At 38.6% G+C, this 19,551-nt stretch overlaps 1 protein-coding gene across 2 annotated transcripts in view; it reads right to left on the bottom strand.

The window, feature by feature from the left end:
- The window catches only part of RPS6KA5 (ribosomal protein S6 kinase A5), a 78,258-nt gene that overhangs the window by 56,172 nt on the left and 2,535 nt on the right, over positions 1 to 19,551 (bottom strand). For both annotated transcript variants that reach the window (XM_048306355.1, XM_048306358.1), the window contains exon 2: positions 8,680 to 8,751. In XM_048306355.1, the coding sequence (XP_048162312.1) occupies positions 8,680 to 8,751 (72 nt within the window). The remainder of the gene's footprint in view (positions 1 to 8,679; positions 8,752 to 19,551) is intronic.

The raw sequence follows: 19,551 nt of genomic DNA, 5'->3' as shown, positions 1-19,551 counted from the left end.
ATGATAGAAAAACTAAAATACTATATATAATACATACACAAACTATGTTAGACTGACCTCGCAGCTGAAGAGAAATAAAATAAAAATTTTAACAGTAATTATTAGTTGCTGAGTTATATGGACATCAGCCTTTATGATGATTAAGATATTTCACACCAGCAATTTATAGGAAATTTCCACTCAATTCGTGAGATAGAAAAATATAATTGGGTGCTAAAAACTCCTTCATTACTGCCCTTTCCATGAATACAAATTCATAGTAATACATAGTAAGTATATATAAGCATACCTACAAGTATACTTAGACAGCAGTACATATATAAGTATTCATACTAATACGTATCACCATTCTAAGTAACAATTCAGCAGGCCATTAGAATATTCTAAAATACACAGTTGCTGAAAGACAATGAGTTAAAAATATGAAGTATTCTTTGTTTCCTTGTTCTTTCTGTACAAATGCAAGCACATTAATGTTGGGGTCCCTCCCCTGCCGTGTAGCCCTGGGAGAGGGGCCCTGAGGGCACAGACACGGGGCTTCCCTGTCCCTGCTCAGCCTCGTTCCCATTGGTTGGTTTGTGTTCCCTGCGCGGGCAGAAGGACCCTTGGTCCCGTGACTGGAACAGTTCCTGGGCAGAGCCCCGGCCATGCGGCTGGAGAAATAAACATCTCTCTGAAACAGCTATCAAGAATCTGTCTGTCCGTATATATTTCCTTTCCACGGGACTCCTGGTTTGATATATGCGTGTTGCAGGATCCCCACTGCAACAAATGGTGGAGATTTGTGAGCAGAACGATCCCCGATCCCTAAGCGACTGATTTGTGTGAGTAAACCCTGGAAACTTTGGATTCCTCTTCTTGGTTTTGCTTTGCTATTCCATATCTAAACTATGGAGGAACCGTGGGAAGACTCTTGGCTCTCAGAGCCGCATATGGACATTTATCTTAAACTTAAAATGATTCTTGAACAACGATTTGTGAATTTTAGCTTGATTCAAGCTCAAAAAGAACTGAAACACTTCCTGTCATGGTTGTTTAAGAACTTTTTCTATGTTTCTTGGGATTTAATTCTTACCAAGGGCTTTTGGAAAACCGTTTGGACACAGTTAATACTGGAGTCAAAATATATGCCGATGGAAGAATATTTTCGTGAATATTATTTAGTTACCGAGACTGTTGAGCAATGTCAGCTGTGTCCTGGTGAAGGGAAGCGTGGCGCAGGGACCGTGCGGCCCAGGCCACGTGCACCGAGCGCTCTGAGAGCAGCAGCGAGGCAGTTCCCGCGCGCGGGCGGAGCCACGCGAGCCGCAGTGTCGGTGGCGGAGCGAGGCGCGGCGGGAGCAGCGGGACCCGGCGGTGCCTGCCCGGTCCTGTGCAGCGCGTGGTGGAGCGAGCCCCGTGAACGCCCGACTGAGAGGGGCGGCGCGCGGGCGGCGGCTGGCGGCGGTGGCGATGGAACGGAGCCGCGCCCAGCCGAGACGCGCGCTGGAGCAGGGCGCGGGGGAGTCGTCGCTCGGGGGCCCGGCCGAGACGTGGGTGCAGCGCCCGGCAGCGGCAGCGAAGCTGCGACCAGAGGAGGCGACGCACGGAGAACTGAGCGGCGTGGCCCGGCCCGGCCCGCGCAGCCCCGAACGCGACCCCGGGAAGAGCGCGCAGGCACGAGCAGCCCCGACAATTCCAACACGGGAGCGACCGAAAGAGACAGCAAAGACGCAGCGAGACAGAAAACAGCAGCCACTCGGAAAAAGGAAAAAATCATAGTAACTAAGACCTTAGGGATAGTAAAATGGTATAATGTTAAGCAAAATTATGGTTTTATAACAAGGTGTGACAACCAGCAAGACATATTCGTGCATAGAACTGCTATTAAAAAGAATAACCCTGAAAAATGCATCCCAAGCTTGGGAGATGGAGAGGTGGTGGAATTTAATATTGTCTTAGGGAGAAAAGGGTTACAAGCATCGCAGGTCACTGGGCCTGATGGTGTTGCTGTAAAAGGCAGTATATATGCAAAAAATCGTAGTCATGTTAGACAGTATCTCCATTGTAAGCCCCCCCTACAGTTTCCCTTTCCTAATCCCACCTTTCCCTTTTACCCTATATCCTATTACCCCCAGTGTACTCCCAATCCGTTTTTTCATCCATGGTTTCCCTCACAAAACCATGCTTTTGACAACTGTTTCCCCAAAAATCCCTTTCCAATGCCGAGTGGGGGATGAAAAGGGGGAGGGAAGAAGTTAAACCCTCTCCTGCCTCAGTTTCCCCACAAAGCATGCTCAGAGAATTCTGTCTCCCTTCTGTCAGCCCTAAGATGTTCCAGAGAATCTGTTTGGACATTTAAAGACTCAGGAGGGTGGCTTGTTTTGTTTTGAAACTGTTCTTGTTATGTTTATCCAGTTGTTTTCATTCTCCTTTTATTAAAATAAAACGGGTGAGGTGTTGGGGTCCCTCCCCTGCCGTGTAGCCCTGGGAGAGGGGCCCTGAGGGCACAGACACGGGGTTTCCCTGCCCCTGCTCAGCCTCGTTCCCATTGGTTGGTTTGTGTTCCCTGCGCGGGCAGAAGGACCCTTGGTCCCGTGACTGGAACAGTTCCTGGGCAGAGCCCCGGCCATGCGGCTGGAGAAATAAACATCTCTCTGAAACAGCTATCAAGAATCTGTCTGTCCGTATATATTTCCTTTCCACGGGACTCCTGGTTTGATATATGCGTGTTGCAGGATCCCCACTGCAACACATTAAGGCATTGCATCACACCAGCTAATTCTAACAGAGAAAAAGGAGTGCAATTCTTATTGTTTATAGCACAATGGATGGTTTCTGTGGACTCCTAAATTCATCAGAACTTTATACTTGTACCCAGACAGTTTTTTAAAATTAATCTTTTCAAGTGTTAACGTAAGCTACACCTTTTTCTTAAATTACTTTTTTACTGTTAGCGTAAGAATAATCATGAGACTACAAAGGAGAAGGCTCAGAGGCACAAAATATTTAAGGTTTTGAATAAATTTCATTGTATTCTTGCATGATGTATGTTATGAATGTATTGTGATGTTGGATTTTTGCATGTTCCTTAATGTTAGAAAAACTTTACCTAGGTTCTGTAATGTAATACATGATATAGAATGTCTATTGTTTATGTAGTCAATTTAGAAAAGATAGGCAGAGAAAGTCTTCATATTCCTGGAGTATCTTATCAGAGAAGAAGAAAAACCAGAAAACCAGAGAGAGAAGAATTTATGGAGGGAGCAGAGACGGAATGGAGCCAAGGAGGAAGATAAGGCTGACGGGATGATACACAGAAACTCCAAAGAATTTATGAATCATGCATGATTGTGATGAATATGCAATAAGAGATGTACTTTTAAAGATGATCTTTTGGATGTAGAGGTGTGCCTTTGGCTCTGCCAAAGCACCCAGCCGTAATACCCTTTTTGCTATTGTCTCCTAATTGTCCCTTTTATTAAACCTTTCTTAAAATTTTATAAAGAGTGAACCTTGTTTTTCACATATATGCCTAATGACATCTTTGCTCTGCAATTTAGATTTAATCTGCCTAAGGAATATAGAGGTAGAACTCTCACTGTGCTAGTATCTGTCCATATGAATTAAAAATTGGAATGTGGCAAAGTTAGAAAAGCATACAGCTCTAGCAGCTAAAAATGGGGGGGGGGGGGGGGGAAGCTAAACAGAAGCCTTAACAAATCTCAAATAGCATTCTGAAGAATAATTCCAGTTTTTATTGTCTATGACCAAACTGTCAAAAACAGGCAAGAATCACTAATGGAATTTTTTCAATGTTATTACTTACCCCAAGAACAAATTTTCTCTCCCATTAAGCAAGAGAGTGATGATTAATATGAAAAGCAGAAAGTGACAGGAGAGGGTAAGTTGCATCTTAAAATGTATTTTATATCAGCATTTTGCTTTTGTTTATTTTTTGGCTTTTTACCTTTTTTTTTTTAAAGTAAATGCTATTACAGTAAATAGTTATGGCAGACAATACATGCCTAACTTTTTTTTTTCTTTTTTAAAGCATGTAAGTTTTTAGAAGGCAGCTCTCATATGAAAGACAGTCTACCACTGGATAAAGATGCCATTAATTTTTAATTATTACAAGAATTAAGGTAAATAATTTTCTTCAAAAATTGTTTTAAAGGTACTGCATACTGCTGAAGTTTGATGAAGTCAGAACAACCAACCACAAGCTGCCTGAGAACATCATCTTATTTTCTCCTTTCCTTCTTCAATGTAAGACTGTTTTTGCTGTTCTCTCTGACATTAGTTCCAGTAAGAATCTTTGTTACTGATCTCCAATTTAATGCACAGATTTTTTCAGAATTCTCTGGCGGATGAATATGACAAATTTGTCCAGGTTCTTATATTGAACACAGCCCCCTCTTTTCAGTCTGCTCTTCATGCAGAAAACTAATCTTCCATTTCCAAGCCCTGTCTCCAATTAGCCATCCCACCTAACAATCAGTATACATTCTAGCTGCCCTCAGCAGAAACTGAAGTAAAATATTTACTTGGAGTTTGGAATTATTTTTAGACACTCACTAATTTTGGCTCACTCTCTTGAGCACAGTATCCCCACTTCTTTCTTTTTCCTCCTTCTATGAGAGAATATTTTATATTTTCTTCAATATGCTTTGAAAGAACTAACTTCATTTCACCGTCTTAACTTTGTCAGAATACTTTCTGACCTCTTAGATGAAACTTCATTATATGTCCTTGTATAACAAGATTTTTGAGATAGTTATTTAAATCTGACATTCATCCCACTAATTTTGTTCCCTTCATATGAATAAATCATTCCGATTCTGAGGATCTTCCACATATAAGGTAAATATTCTTCCTGTATAAGCACTTAAATCCAAAAGATCACGTATAAAACATTCTCTCATATATGTTAGTTAGATTCTTGTTTCTCATTATTTTTGTCTTCTCGTAGGTCAAAAGGTAGAATGGATTATAAGTGCACATGCTCAGGAACTAATTGTATTGTCTCTTCTTAACCGCAGTTGAAAGAGTGAACGAAAGTGGCATTTAATGAAGTTCAGTAGAGAAAAAGGAATAATCCTTGGTGGAAAAATGTATGAACCAGAATGCACTCTAGAGTGTTTTGTTATTTTAAAAACACATTTTCAAAGAATGAAGCAAATAAGCCAAGTGGGCGTGCATAAATCAACACAGCCACCTTCTCCTGTTGTTCCTTTCCTGGCTTTGGGAAGCAATTAGATTACTTTGCTGAAAAGTAACCATCTTCTACAGAATAGACTCTAGTTTTCCTTGTCACAGGGAGAAAAGCTTTAACTAGACAGGACGGACAAGCAGGAAACATGAACACGGACAGGAAATCTGAAAATTCTGTATTAGCAAGGCTATACAATAACAAAGAGAAAGACTTGCGCAATTTCAAAAAGCGTATACTGAGTAGAACACGGGGCAGTCAGAAGTCAAGCCAGTAATAATTTGTTCCCAGAGCAACAAGTACATTATTAACAGCTTCATTAACAGTGGCATACTGTCATGTATTTCATTTTACTGAAGTAAAGTGCTACTGATTTCTTCAATGGATAAGTTTCGTCTATTACGACCCCCTAACCGCAATGTAAAAGAATCCAATTCAGACTTTTGCTTCCTTGTCTTTCCTCTGAGACTCAGGTCAAAAGAAGAAAGTATATAGCATGATACAATTTTAATACCAAAAAGCAAAATGTAACAAGTGTGCTTCCAACTGAGTGCATATATTAGAAGAAAACAGACAAAAGAATGTAAGAAAGCAATTCATACTAAAGAAAATAGTAAGTATGAAATTATGCTAAGCCACAGCATGAAAAAAGTTATGGCAAAAAATGGCTTCCAAAGGAGAAACATCAGCACACACAGATACTATTTCTAATAATCTTAAATGTTTGTGGTTTTAAAATATAAAGCTTAAAAATGAAGATTTAAATAAACCTTCACTGCTACTACCCGAAAAGAATCACCACCAAGTCTGTAAGAAACCATCACAATTACATATCCTTATGCAAGGATATCATTTAATTTAGCATGTTTTGAGTATCTTCTGTGGTTATTCCAGTTGCTTCATAGCAGACTATCCTTAAAATATTGTAATTAGTTTAAATAGCATCTACAGTCATCACTTAATGTAACTGTGAGGTTTCAATATATTCTCCCTTGCATTACTGTAGATCAATTAAGTATTAGTTTGAAAACACTGCATGCTGCATAACTCCATAGTGAAGCATTTTAAAACAGCATCACAGTTTTATTTAGCATTAGTTACATTACAGTACTATCAATAATACAATAAAAATACCTCACACCAGGATAAAGCTTTCACTGCCAGAGTAAAAATAGCTTTTGTCTATTTGCTTATAGCAATGCCCAGAATGTTTCTCAAGTTAGGAAATTAAACTTCATCAGCAAGAACATCTTAGTAAGGTTCCAGAATCTCTAGTACTGGAAGGGTTTTAAGAATGAATCAGCACAAGGGGTGATACAGGTATAACTGACTGTGTCTTGGGCCAAACAATTAAGGGACCTCTTCAAGGTCTGACCTCTTTGGAATCCTGTTTCCAGCAATTCCATGTTACAGCAAACATTGCCAACTGACAGATGGTCACTTACCCAAAAGCAAAGAGAACTAGCTCCATTCTGATCAGGTCATTGGCATTTAATGCCACCCAGTAATTAGAAAGCAGCAACCTCTGACACATCTAGTGCATGAGTCTCAGCTGTCATAGGCTTGAGACCGAACAAAGCTTCTTGACTGCCCTGACAGTCTAGATTTCTGAAGCAAAAACCTCAGGCTATGATTAAAACTGCGTATCAAAAAAGTGGAAAAAAAACCAAAAAACAAACACCACAACAAATGCCAACTACTCCTCCTACAAATGCCGTTCCAGGAAATCCAAGGAGTCCTTGGATTCCTAAAGTTTGCAAGAATCGTTTAGTCAGTTCTTAAAATAGTTTAAGATCTACTTAGACAGAAGACATTTCTGGAGCAAGAAGACTACTAGACCACGATGAAGTCAGACAGGCATGCTTATTCCACTTTATTTTTTTACTTCACACACACACACAAAGTCAATCCCACTGTCATCCGATGAAGGAGCCTTTTCCGAAAGGGGTCCCTCAATAATTACCCTGTTAGCCTGAGTGAATAGGATAGCTTTGCACTGTGAGCCTAAGGATTACCTGCTATGGTTAAGAGTATTCCAGGCCAAGAAAAATTTGGCCAACCTGTTCATGAAGGAAAGAAGGCACGGGAGGTAGCAATGAATGACTGACAACAGTTTAACAGCAGCAAAATGGGCTATTTCAGAGGTACTGCCTAAAGACAGGAGAAGGTCAGGCTACTACTAGTCTGAACTTGAAGACTGGCCCTTATGAAACCATCAACTTACTTTGTAACCCAGATGCAATAGGTGTAATATTAGCGTGATCTCAGACCAATGGCAAAGGTAACAAACAGACAAAATTCCAGTATGGGACGGGTTTTCATATACACACATATTTACAAATCCAGCCAATGTTTCCATCAGCAGGAAAGAAAGACATCCTCACATAAATGCATAATTATTTATAATTTCATTTTTGTCAACCGCACTCAGATCCACACTGACCATTTCAGAAAGTCATGATTGCTTCTACCTAGGAATATGCAACATTTATCTATGAATATTAAAGCTTCCTTGTGTCTGCCCCTAACTACTGAAATTTAACAGCAAGGGTTCAATTTTTTAGCATGTTTAAACTTTTAAAAATTTACTGCAGAAACAGGAAAGTATCCTCTCAGGTGATTTAAGAGCTTAACTAATTTATGAAAGAATCAATATGACAGCTAAAAGTGAAAATCAAAATCCTTTGCTCTTTTCAGTGATGTTTTGGGGAATTACAGCCTCACTGCCAGCCATTCATGGCTGATAACACCCAAAAATTTGGCATCATTTAACTAGCCTAAAACTTCTGCAGACCCTGATGATAGTCCACCTTCATGATTATCCCAATCTACTCAACAATGCATCTGATTTAATACTGACCAAAAAAGCGTAAACACCCTAAAAAGAATAAGTGTCATTACTTTTGGTCTGTATATGGCCCTGTCTGTGTGTCCCTTTAGCAAAGGGGAAACAAAGGGTTTTTTTCATTACCACCAGTAATCCTACAACATTCTAGATATCTCCAACATTTTGCTGAAACCCACAATACAATAATGAACTTTATCCATCTTAAAAAATACTAGGATCTGACTAGGACAGAAAGTTATGGAGCCAGCAGTGACCCTAAAACAGATTAGTCAAAAAATGGGGCATCTTATCTAATAATATATTAAAATTACTGGTTTTTTCCCAAAACTTAACAAAATTACCAAGATCATGCCTTAATTTAGATTAGGTTTTCCACAAGCTATAGTAAATTCTCACAAACTTTCGACCAGATGTTTTCCTTTATTTTTTAAAATGTGCACCTTAAAACGTGCTGTGCTAAAACATGTGACCTCCAATTTTGCATGATATTTGTGAAAAAAAAATTGAAAAAAATACACTATGCAATACAAAAGTGCTACCTTCCTAAAGAATGTTCCAATTACCAAAACCTCAGCTAGAAAACTAAATCATACATATGAGTAATGCTTCCAACATTTAACTTTAAAACAGTGCATCTTACCCCCTGTTCCAAGAACTTTCAGGAGCTCAAAGTTTTCAATGCCAACTTTCTCTGCATGGCCTGTCAAATTTGCTGAAGGGAAGAAAAAAAAATCACATCAGATACGTAGCACACCAAAACACCATTCTGACATCTTACTACAATAAAACCAAGTTAGCAGATGAATTAAATAAGCAGCGCTAAGAAGACAACCAATTCCATACTGTATTTAACTGGAAAAGCAAGGGAAAGCAATTTTCTTCCTGCCATCAGTGTACCCAAAGGTATAAAATCACAGAAAAATTGAAGCCTATCTAGTTTGTATACACCATCTTTCATTGTATGACTGGGCACCTGTAAAATGAGTCCAGTTCTACCTTGTCTGTAATCTCCAGTCACATAGTTACAGACAGCAATCAGGCCATTCCTTAGCCCTAGCACCCTGAATACTCAGTTTTTTGGATTATATGGTGTTTGGGATGACATAAACACAGCTCCAACAACTGCTCATGCATTTATCACAGGATTATTAAAGACTCTACTAGTAGCAAGTAGAAATGACCTTAAGTCTACATAACTCACAAGTATGGAAGGTCAAAGCTGCTACAAAGTTGTCATTTGTTGCACAGTTTGCACTATGTTTATACAAATCTATACAACTTTGAGTACTTATTTTGTCTAACATACATTTTTCTAAGAAGGGATATAAAGACCTCTGTTTAAAAACAAGGAGTTGCACAGGGTTGCTTTGTTGTTTATCGCCTTTTTTTCTCTTCTAAACTCCTATAAGAAAGCCTTAAGCAGTTGCCATTTTTTCCATCTTTCATTACGATCATAATATTATGCACCCATTTGCATCTATATGACTGTAGACCATTCAGCAAAACCCCTCACTGAAATGATCTAGGCTGAAAAGCAGCAAGACAAAAAGTTAACTAAGTCTGGCAAGACAAAAAGTTAACTAAGTTTGATTATTCACATCCAAGTTCAGTTCCCTGATCCACTTTATCAAGCAGCTTCATAAGCACAATTAAGGATGCAGCATCTAACAGCAGAAGTTGCATAAGCTGGCTACTGAAAGAATGCCTCAAATAGAAACTTCTACACAAACTGTATGTCTAAAGGCTAGTAAAGAGAAAAAGTCTTCAGTTAGGATAGGAGATGCTGACATTAACTTACTAATTTCACAGAAATTCTCATTCGGTTTGACATTTCGAAGAAACTTTATAAAGACATGCTTCCTAAATTAGTGTCCAAATGTGTAATTAATGTCCACTCACAGAATTGCAGTAACTCAACAACTCAAAACACAAAGCTTTGGAAAGACCTCTCTGCAAAGATGAACCAGTGTAAAAAAAATCCAAACACTAAATAAATCAAAAAGCAAATTCATGACTTATTGCACCAATCCTAGGAGTCTGCACACACATACAAAATGTACTTAGCTGGGTCAGGGCAACATTAGTGCTCTCAATGCGAAACAGTGGTGAAATCTCACCTAAAAAGAGATTATTTTCAATCTATATAATTCATCTTTTTGAAGGATTAATCAAACGGTGTAAGTGCAGAGACACCACTTGAAATCACTGTGAGATTATAAAGTCTAAAAGAGCTTTCAGGTTTTTTTTCTTGTATGACCAGAAGTACACACAAGAATTTTTGCAAATCTGAGGGAATCTACAAGCTACTCTAACACATTAAAAAACACAACATAATCAAGTTATTATTATTAGAGAAAGATTAGTTTTGTGATCAGTTCCATTTTAGTAACATGTACTAGGCAAGACTGTACCAGAATCCTTAACAAAACAGTGAGTCAATATGCACCACAGGAGCTGAATTGAAGTTTGCTGTACTACTTTTGACTGCAAATAGAACAAATACTTCTGCTAGAGCTACATCACAGTCACTGCTTAAGACAGCAGTAAGGAAGCCACACTCCTGTGCCAATGAAGGAGCTATAGCAGGTTAGGCAAACCTAGACTGAGTTAGTGTCTATACAATTAGGGTATGTTGTGTCACAGAAAGCAAACTGTTTTCAGGCAATTTAATATTTCATATTATTCTTCTTAGCTAGTACTGAAAATGGTACTCAATATACAGTTTCAAAACATTGTCTTTCCTGCCAAGGACATCAGAAGTCGCAGACTATTCTAAAGAGACCAGGGCTAGAGTATCCACTTTTTAATGAAGGAGTGGACAACACTGAAGAGATTCAGGACACAGACCTTCTCTGGACACTAGCGAAGTAAGTGCTGAACGCAGGGTGGGAAGAAAGTTTTCACTTCAAGATCCACCAACTTGGATCTTCTGCAATGAATCACTCCAGAAAGGTTTTGCTATCTCACATCCTTTAAGAGTGTCAGCAGAAGGTTTTTCAATTAAATACCCTTCTAGAAAGCAAAACAGTCACTTAATCCTGCCATATTCTTGGAACTGAATAAGAAGACAGAGTGGAATCCAGAGAAATACTGCATCTCCAGTAACATGCTGAAATTTGCAGTGCTGGCTGTGATCCTAAAAAGAGATCAAGTCTTGAAACTCAATCCATTAATCTAAACTGTACGAAAAACTCACATTCAATAATATTAGTAAAACCTTTTCCACTTTCATGAGGCTACACAATAAAAAGCTAAGTGACAGCTAGTTTGAATTATTATGTACTTGTTTCAATGTGAGCTGTAATTTTGCACTCTCCTCTTAATTCCATTTTTACTTCCATTCAGGATGCTTAATGGCCTTATCCTAAAAAAAATTAAAATTTAATATCCTGAAGGTTACTGTAATATTATTTTCATAGTAAAAGAAGAAAATTTCGTCACAAATAAGCATATGATAACTCCAAAGTAAGACCCACCTCATTCTTTTTACATCATACTGAGGAAAAAAGCCATCCCACAATAGCTAAATGGTGCTGCGTAACACACAAGTGTGATAGGACACTTGAGACAAACTCTCTCACAAATACTCCCTATAAAGCAAGAAGTAAAATTATCCTTAATTAAAAAATAAGAATAACAAATTTTCAAAGCTATAAGAAAAGATTAACAACAATTCCCAGAAAGTGCTCCTCCCAATGCTGCCACATGGCAATGGCTTGCTCCAACAGCCTCAGTTGCAGTGCTCTGTCCTTCTCTGAAGTCATAGTGCAAGAAAAGCAAGCTGAAGAGCTTGTTTGTGCCATTTTCTAATGACATCCCTAGAGCAGTCCTTTGTCTTCATCTGCTGAAACCAGGTGCAGCACTTTGACACATTAGCAGAGATGAAATGCAGTTTCTCCGTGATGAAAGTTGTCATTCCAACATTTTCTTCAACTTGCTTTCAGAAGCATAAATCTCAAAATATCAGTTATTCTATTCACCACTCACTCCCAGGAACCTGAATGACCATTTTTGGAAGACCTTTCACCAAGGATGCTCTCTGCAATTACAAAACTGTTCCAAGACTGAGATGTTGTCTTGGGATGATTTTATGATGCTGTATCCCCTGTCGTCTGCCCTATGCCAGACATGAGTTCTGTGCCTTTAAAGCTAGGTCCAAGACGGGGTGTGGGGGGAAGCCAGTGGAATTCTTTTGGCAACCTGTGTTCAAAAGCACAGATAACTCACTCACTCCCTCCCCAGCTCTCAGCTCTACAGCAGGGCAGAGAGGTGCATTCTTTTCTTAGCTAGCTTCTTGTTCGTTAGCTGAAGCAAGGAGTTTTCCTGGGACTGTGGCTTCTTCTTTTTTTTTCTCCTGGAACTGTTCAGCTCTAGTCCAGAACATCATCACTGGGAGGCCCCACACCATGGCCCGGAGGGGGCCACACTGCACCCCAGCTCCAGAGAGCAGAACCACACCTACAGAAAGGACTCAGATTTTCTCCACAACAAGAAGGTTTATTATCTAACATTATTCTTTTTGTGCCTGCATGCACTCTGCTTGTTAAATAAACAGTTTTTTTCACTTTCCTCCAAGACATCTCTTTCCAAACCTGTGGGGGCTTAAAGCCCAAGGATGCTGTTTCTTTAATATGGACCTGGGGGGCGGGGCCACAGGACGAGTGCGGGGCAGTTTAACAGCTGGGCCCAACGGTTCAGGGCTCAGGGGTCTCGGCAGGGCTCAGGAGGGAGAGCGCCGGGAGCACGGTGCTGCTTTTTGGTCTCCTTTGTGTTCCAGCTAGCTGGGAAAAGGTTCTGTTGGGTTTTTTCCTTGTTCTTTTTTCCCCTTCCCTTCCCCTTGCCTCACTGCCTCCCTTACCTCCTCACTGGTCCAGGGAGCCTGCGGGGGCAGCCCCGGCTGGTCTGAGCCCGCGTGTCTGTTCCCTCTCTGGGAATCTGTTGTATTTTGAGGGTTTTTTTCTATCTACCCTGTTTTGTTCGTGTATTAATAAACAGTTTGGTTTCTTTTTCCCACTTTCACTCCTTGTGACCCATTTGTCTCATTGATGGAGGAAAAGGGGAAGAACACTCATTCCAGAGTGTTTCCTCCTGAAGTTTTGTCTCAAAAACCGAGACAGTCTCAAACCAAGACAAATATAAATTTGGCGCCCAACATGCAGCCAGAGGAAGTGCAAAAAAAACCCCGAGACAGACGTTTTAAAGAATTGCAATGAGACCACTACTACTACAACGACTAACAGAAAAGGGAAAAGTTTCTCACACCCCACAGACATCACCGTGCTGGAAATGGTGTCAGCACCTGACCCAACAACTGTCTGTTCACACTGCACAGCCTATCTGTCAAGACAGCATTGGGATGTACATTGGTGCACAGAAAGCAGTTTTGGAAACAGAAAATTTACTTTTCCATGAACTTTTTTCTTCAAGTGTCTTGACACATCAGCTGAAGTGCAGCACAGAATGGAATAAAGTTTGGACAGGAAGAAAAGTACTGCCCAAGTCAACAGGATGAGAGTTTCTCTACAAATAATATGAAGCTACACATGACACAGCACTACAAAGGGATGGTTGTACATAATGGAAAAAAAGAAAGCTAACAAATCCCCTTGGAGATAACCTCACTGCATGGGTACACAATTAGAAAAATCTTGCGTTTACTAATGTTCTACTGTAGTCCACACTAAGCAGCATTGCACCAATATGGTTAGGTAGAGCGTGTAGCTGAGGGCAACAGCAAGAGAGAACACACCAACTCAGAAACAAATAGTGAAGGAAAAGGCCAAGACATCACAGAATTCATAAAAACGAAGAGGAAACAGAGGTACTAGTTGCAATCATCACCTCTGACAGCAGAAGGAAAGGAAATATCCAGAAATACTACCACTGCAAAGACAAGCAGGGACACCAGTGCATGGAGACCAGTGCTGTCATTCTCAGTCCCCTGGAAGTAGGGCAGCCTGTTTATCCAGAATAACATTTCTGTTTGATGGAGGATCTCCAGATGACATAAGAGACATGACTGTCATCTTCACTACATGAACTTTGAGATGGCCAAGACTGAACTAAGAACTGTCCAAGCGGGTACTGTGCAATGAGTCTATAAGCTTTTAATTGCACTTCTTTGATCTTGAGAAATAATATTTCAACAGGGTTTGTTTTCAAGTTAAAATGTGCTCTGTCCTCTGTTTCTGGACTCCACTGCATACAGGTCTTGAAGCAGACAAACAAAGCTAGAGCTTCCTCTACCAAACTTGATCAAGCAATCTTCTAAAACAAGCTCTGCCTGAAAGCCAAAACTTGTCTCTGCTATTCTCTGCAACACTAGACCAATTCTGCTGTTTCATTCAGCAGAACAATGAACCTCAGGCAATTATAAGAAGAACAGAGAAGGAAAATGAGACAGAACATATTCTGCATTATTCCAAATATTAGGTTGCAATGTCTAATACCAGTATTAACTTGATCTTAACCTGTTACTTCAGAGAATGGCCCATCCCCACTCACCTAACAGATCTACTTAAGCCACAGCATCAAAGAACAGATGTTGTTTTAAAATCTATATGTTTATGCTTTATTCAGAGTGGAGAGTGGGTGGTTTTCCTCAAAATTAAGCAAAACTAGCACATTCCTTTCTAGGAAAAAAAAATGACACCATGCAATAGAAACTACACAACTATTTGTTAGACACTGAAGAAAATGCATATGTTATACTGTTTATCTGCTATATAGAGTTATACTTTGTTACTGGTTACAACGACTTAGAACTATTTGTGAAGGGAAATATTCTAAAGTCCTTGAAATCTGAGAGACCATCACCACCTAGTAAGTGTCAGGTCACTGAACAAGAGCACCATTTAATCAGGTCAGGGTACTACCTTACAAGCTTAAAATGGAATTTAAAAATCATAACATCCCAAGAATACTTTTCTTAGGCAAAAGAAAGAATGTAGAGCAAAAATAAAACACACAGTTCTGAACTCATGTGAAAGAAAAGAAAATGCAGTTCACATTGCTCTGAACTCTAGGGCATCAGTTAAGGTAACTGGGCTGGTAACTGCTGATTCTGTAGAATATTAGATGCTTAAGGGTAAGATCACTCGAACTGAGAAAAAATTGTAAAATTTGAAAAAAAACGTGGAAAAAATTCAAGCTCTCACAAAGCTGCTGATTCCATTCTAGAAGGCTTGGAAACCAAACTTCACAGAGGCAAAGATGACAAAGACCTCTAAAGTACTAGCTAATACAGTATGTATACATACATGTACACATGTATGTATACAGCATACACATATATTGTATGGAATACAGTATGTGGAAATTCAGAAGCATAAAATGCTGTGGAAAACATGATAAGAAACTGTCATTACCATCATGAAAATAGAAGATAGAAGATTATCCCACCAAAGTTATCATTTGCATACAGGAAGCTGAAATAAATATAAAAGTCCAGACATCTGAGATTAATGATGCAGACTCACAGTAGTCTGAACTGGAAAATGCTCCATGTTAAGATCCATTTGCATGCAGCAGCATCTTTTCCTCTTACAGAGGTGACTTTGCTATGAGGTTTATCATTACTGCAAGCTGAATCACTATGAGGTCCAGAGGCACCTCCATGGTCAGCTACAAACTTAATGTGTAGCAACACTACACATCATACAATTGCAAAAAAAACAAAAAACAAAAACAAAAACAAACAAAAAAAACCCCAAAACAAACAAACAAAAAAACCACCAAACCCACAAAAAAAACCCCCTAACAAAATGTAATTAGACAAGATTCTAATGAAAAAAATTGCCATAATCTAATGCAGAACCGAGTTGAAACAATCAGATATCTAAGGATTGTGCGTATCTTTTCAAACAAAAAATTTTATCTAACTATAAGATATGAATCAACTTCGGTTTTCTCTATCATTAGTAAGGAATGAAAACACCTTATAAAAAATGAGTCATAGGCACCTCGGACACAGCATCAAGAGTAACAGAATACAGATTAATTTATCAACAAAAAAGAGCAACTGACAACTTACATGGTGATGGAAGGCATTTACATATTTGTTTATGCAGACATTAATCAGAAAACTTAAGAATTATCCTCTCCCAAGTAAAGCTTTTATAAGCATCTGTCCAAGCCAGCATAAAATATTTACAGATGTCAAGAAAAATGAGAAGAGGAAACAGTCACAATAGATCCCAAAACAAAACACAAACCCAAATAAACTGACTGCATGTAACGTGAGTCTTTCACAAACCAGGTCATCTGCCTATCTATGGACTGAGTCAGAAGCAAAGAAATCTTAGTAGAACTTCCACCTCATCACTGGAATTCTATGGAGGGAGGAGACAGAGAGCATGTTTACCATAAGATACCAAATTATACAATGATGGGGATATAACAGAAATATTTATGTGGAAAATATATTGGGAAAACACATCCTCAGATACCCAGGCTTTGTCATATGATTAAGGAATTCTGGCAAGTGCTCTTTGAACTGCCTTCTGAATAAAATCCTAAAATGTATTAACACAGCATGTAAGACTCCTAATTCCTTTGTGGAATCAAGCCTGAGATTTTAAACCATCACATTTATTAGACATTGGATCAAAGCTAATAAACAGGCTGACAATGAAGACTGCAACTTCTAGTCCTCATTTGTATTAGACATTTTATAGAACATCACTGAAACAATGACAGCAAAATGATCAGTTGTACCAGACCCTTTTATAGATAATTTTAGCCAGGTTTGTTAGATTCCAAAGCCTGGAGGAAGGAAAACAAACAAACAAAAATCCCACCCAACAAAAACAAACAAAAAGCCACAAACACAACTCAGGAAAGATCAATAGCCATCCCTCTTCATAATCAAAGCTACAAGAAAATAAATAACAATAAATTCCTAGACGACAAAGTACTTTTAGAAAATATTGACTGCGTAAGGAGTAAAATCCACAGATTTAAGCGGTATTTAAAATGATTAATAAACTTAAAATACTCTTTATAGTTCCCACAATCCAAGAATATGTATTTTTTAGTGCTCAAAAGAGAAAAGTAGAAGCAAAAGCAATCCAAGCTTTGAAATAGTCTATTAGTACCTCCTGATCCTTAAACAATACACAAAATTAGTAAATAAGTTTTTAAAAACCTGCCTTACAGAAAAAGTAACTTTAAAAGTATCTTTAAAGTTTCATAAAGTTTCCTTTTAAAAATAGAAAAAATAAAATATAGGTGCCAGATGTACCTCCATAGTGAAGGCTGAACTCGCTATTCAGTGCATGATTCATCATGTTTTTTAGTCACAGGAATTTTCACAATTCCCTAGAACGTAACATGAACCTTCCAGTTTACAAATAAATCCATTCTAATTTAAGTTCCCATTCAAGAAGGTGTAACTAAGAATTTGCATTATGAAACCCTTTAGATAATCCGTGTATTTATTTTCTGAAGCCTTTTATAGTTTCATACTGAATTATAAGTTTGACTCAAGGGGAAGTTCCAAATTCTTCTGCAGCCCGTTGCTACACTACCTTCTGGGCTATACATGTCTTTTCCCATGCACTTAACAGTCAGGCAAGCTGCAAACTAACACAAATTCTTTAGCCCAAAGCTTGTGAAAACATTAAAACAAATCCAGTATCCTCTTCAAAACAGACTTGCTAAAAGGAAAAGAACAACACTGTAAAGCAAAGCAAACAATGTATATAGAGCCCATTGCCCATATATTCATGGAATGCCTCACAAGTTCCCTTCAAGATCCTGGTTTTGGCAATCTCTGCCTCTCCCTGGGCAAAGCAGGGAGGGCACATGCATGCCACAAGATGGGCAACCTCCTACAAAATCACTCATACCCACTTAAGGTATAGGATCCTTTGATCCTTTTTTCTAAAAACAAGAGTTATGACAAAAGCCAAGAGGAGATGGGGAGGAAATCTCACTCTTAACTGTTCTGTCTCCTTCTTATCTTCTGACATCACAAGACTTTTCTTCTCTTTCCATACCCTTCTCTATCATGTAAAACGTTTCCTCTGATAGGCTTTCCGTTTGCCATTGTTCAGTTCTGCAGCATTACCAAGCAACAGAAATGTTAAGATGCAACAATGTTCTTTTTTCAGTGTAAATAATATGTAATTTCTAAGGTCTGCAAAAAGATTAGAAGTTGCATTAACTCTGAAAGTTACCCTTCAAAAAATAAAACCTTTCCCCTTACAAGATTCCAGAAATAGATGCTGAATAAAATTTTGTTTTCTTACTATTTTCACTGGACAGCTTCAGTGAGAATCACAGACAGTCACCACTTCCTACTATTTCAACTTTGGTACATTTTTGCTTTTACTTCCTGAAAAGAGATTCCACTTTCCCCAAAACCTCATTTTCCTTCCCAAAGTGAGACAAGAAAGACAGTAACTATTCTGAAGTGGCTAAACTGTGAGGCTTCTATCAAGAACAAAAATGGTTTGGTGTTAGGAAAAGAAAAAAAACTTGGTAAATATATTGGGAGAATATCATTATTAAATGAAATGTGTCCTAAAAGTCACTGCTCTGTCTAATCTGCAAAACATCACATATATATACACACACACACACACATATACACACAACACATACAGACAGAGCAGTGCCCATTATTTGTAACACAGCATATCACATGGTATCACACAGAGGCACTCAAGTGTTACTTCCCTATCACAGACCCAATCTACATGCCTATCAAGTGATGTTTTTCCAGCAATTACTTTTTGGTCATGCAACAGAGGAATTTCAGGCCTCTAACACTATGAGATATAAAGCTAAAATTAAACCTGACCCTACGTACCAAAGCCAGCACTGTAATTTCAAAGTCAAGGTTTAAAAGAAGTCAAACCATGGTATGATAGGGTTAACTATCAGCTGGTCTACGTAGAAACAGCACTGCATATGCTCAAACTTAACACATTTTCATATGCCTCCATACTTGCTTGGAGGTAACAACAATCATCTGTTTCATTCTTTAAGATATTCATTTAATCTTAAATTCAAATTCTAAAGCATGTTCACTTACTCACTTGACCATAATCAATGCCTGTCCTTAACTCATTTAATACTTTTAGAGCAATCCCAAGACCAAGTAATTCCAAATGCAAACTGTTTACCTGCATTCAGTTGATTTGAATTAGTGAGTTTTTTACCATCGGTTCAAGTAGCAGCTTCCACAACATGAAAATAAGATATACCCTTCTCAAAGAACTCTCTATTTCTATGACAATAGTAAATTCTTTCAAAGCACTGGGGAGACCGACCTCTTTCTCATCTGTCAACTGACAGCTACCTTCTCTATGTAACTCTAAACGATTCAATTAGTCACAGAGCTAGCACCATCAAAGAAAAAACACAGATGAGGGGAACACCAGAATCTAAACAAATTGCACATTAAAGGATATTCATTATATAGAACATATTTAGGAATGACAAAGATCTGCTGGCTCCAAATTCTAGTTCTTGCATGTCCTCTCACCCTCTTCCCTAAAATGAAGCA

Source organism: Corvus hawaiiensis, chromosome 6 (genome assembly GCF_020740725.1).
Source record: "Corvus hawaiiensis isolate bCorHaw1 chromosome 6, bCorHaw1.pri.cur, whole genome shotgun sequence".
NCBI lineage: Eukaryota > Metazoa > Chordata > Aves > Passeriformes > Corvidae > Corvus > Corvus hawaiiensis.
This window is presented reverse-complemented; position numbering and strand designations above follow the sequence as displayed.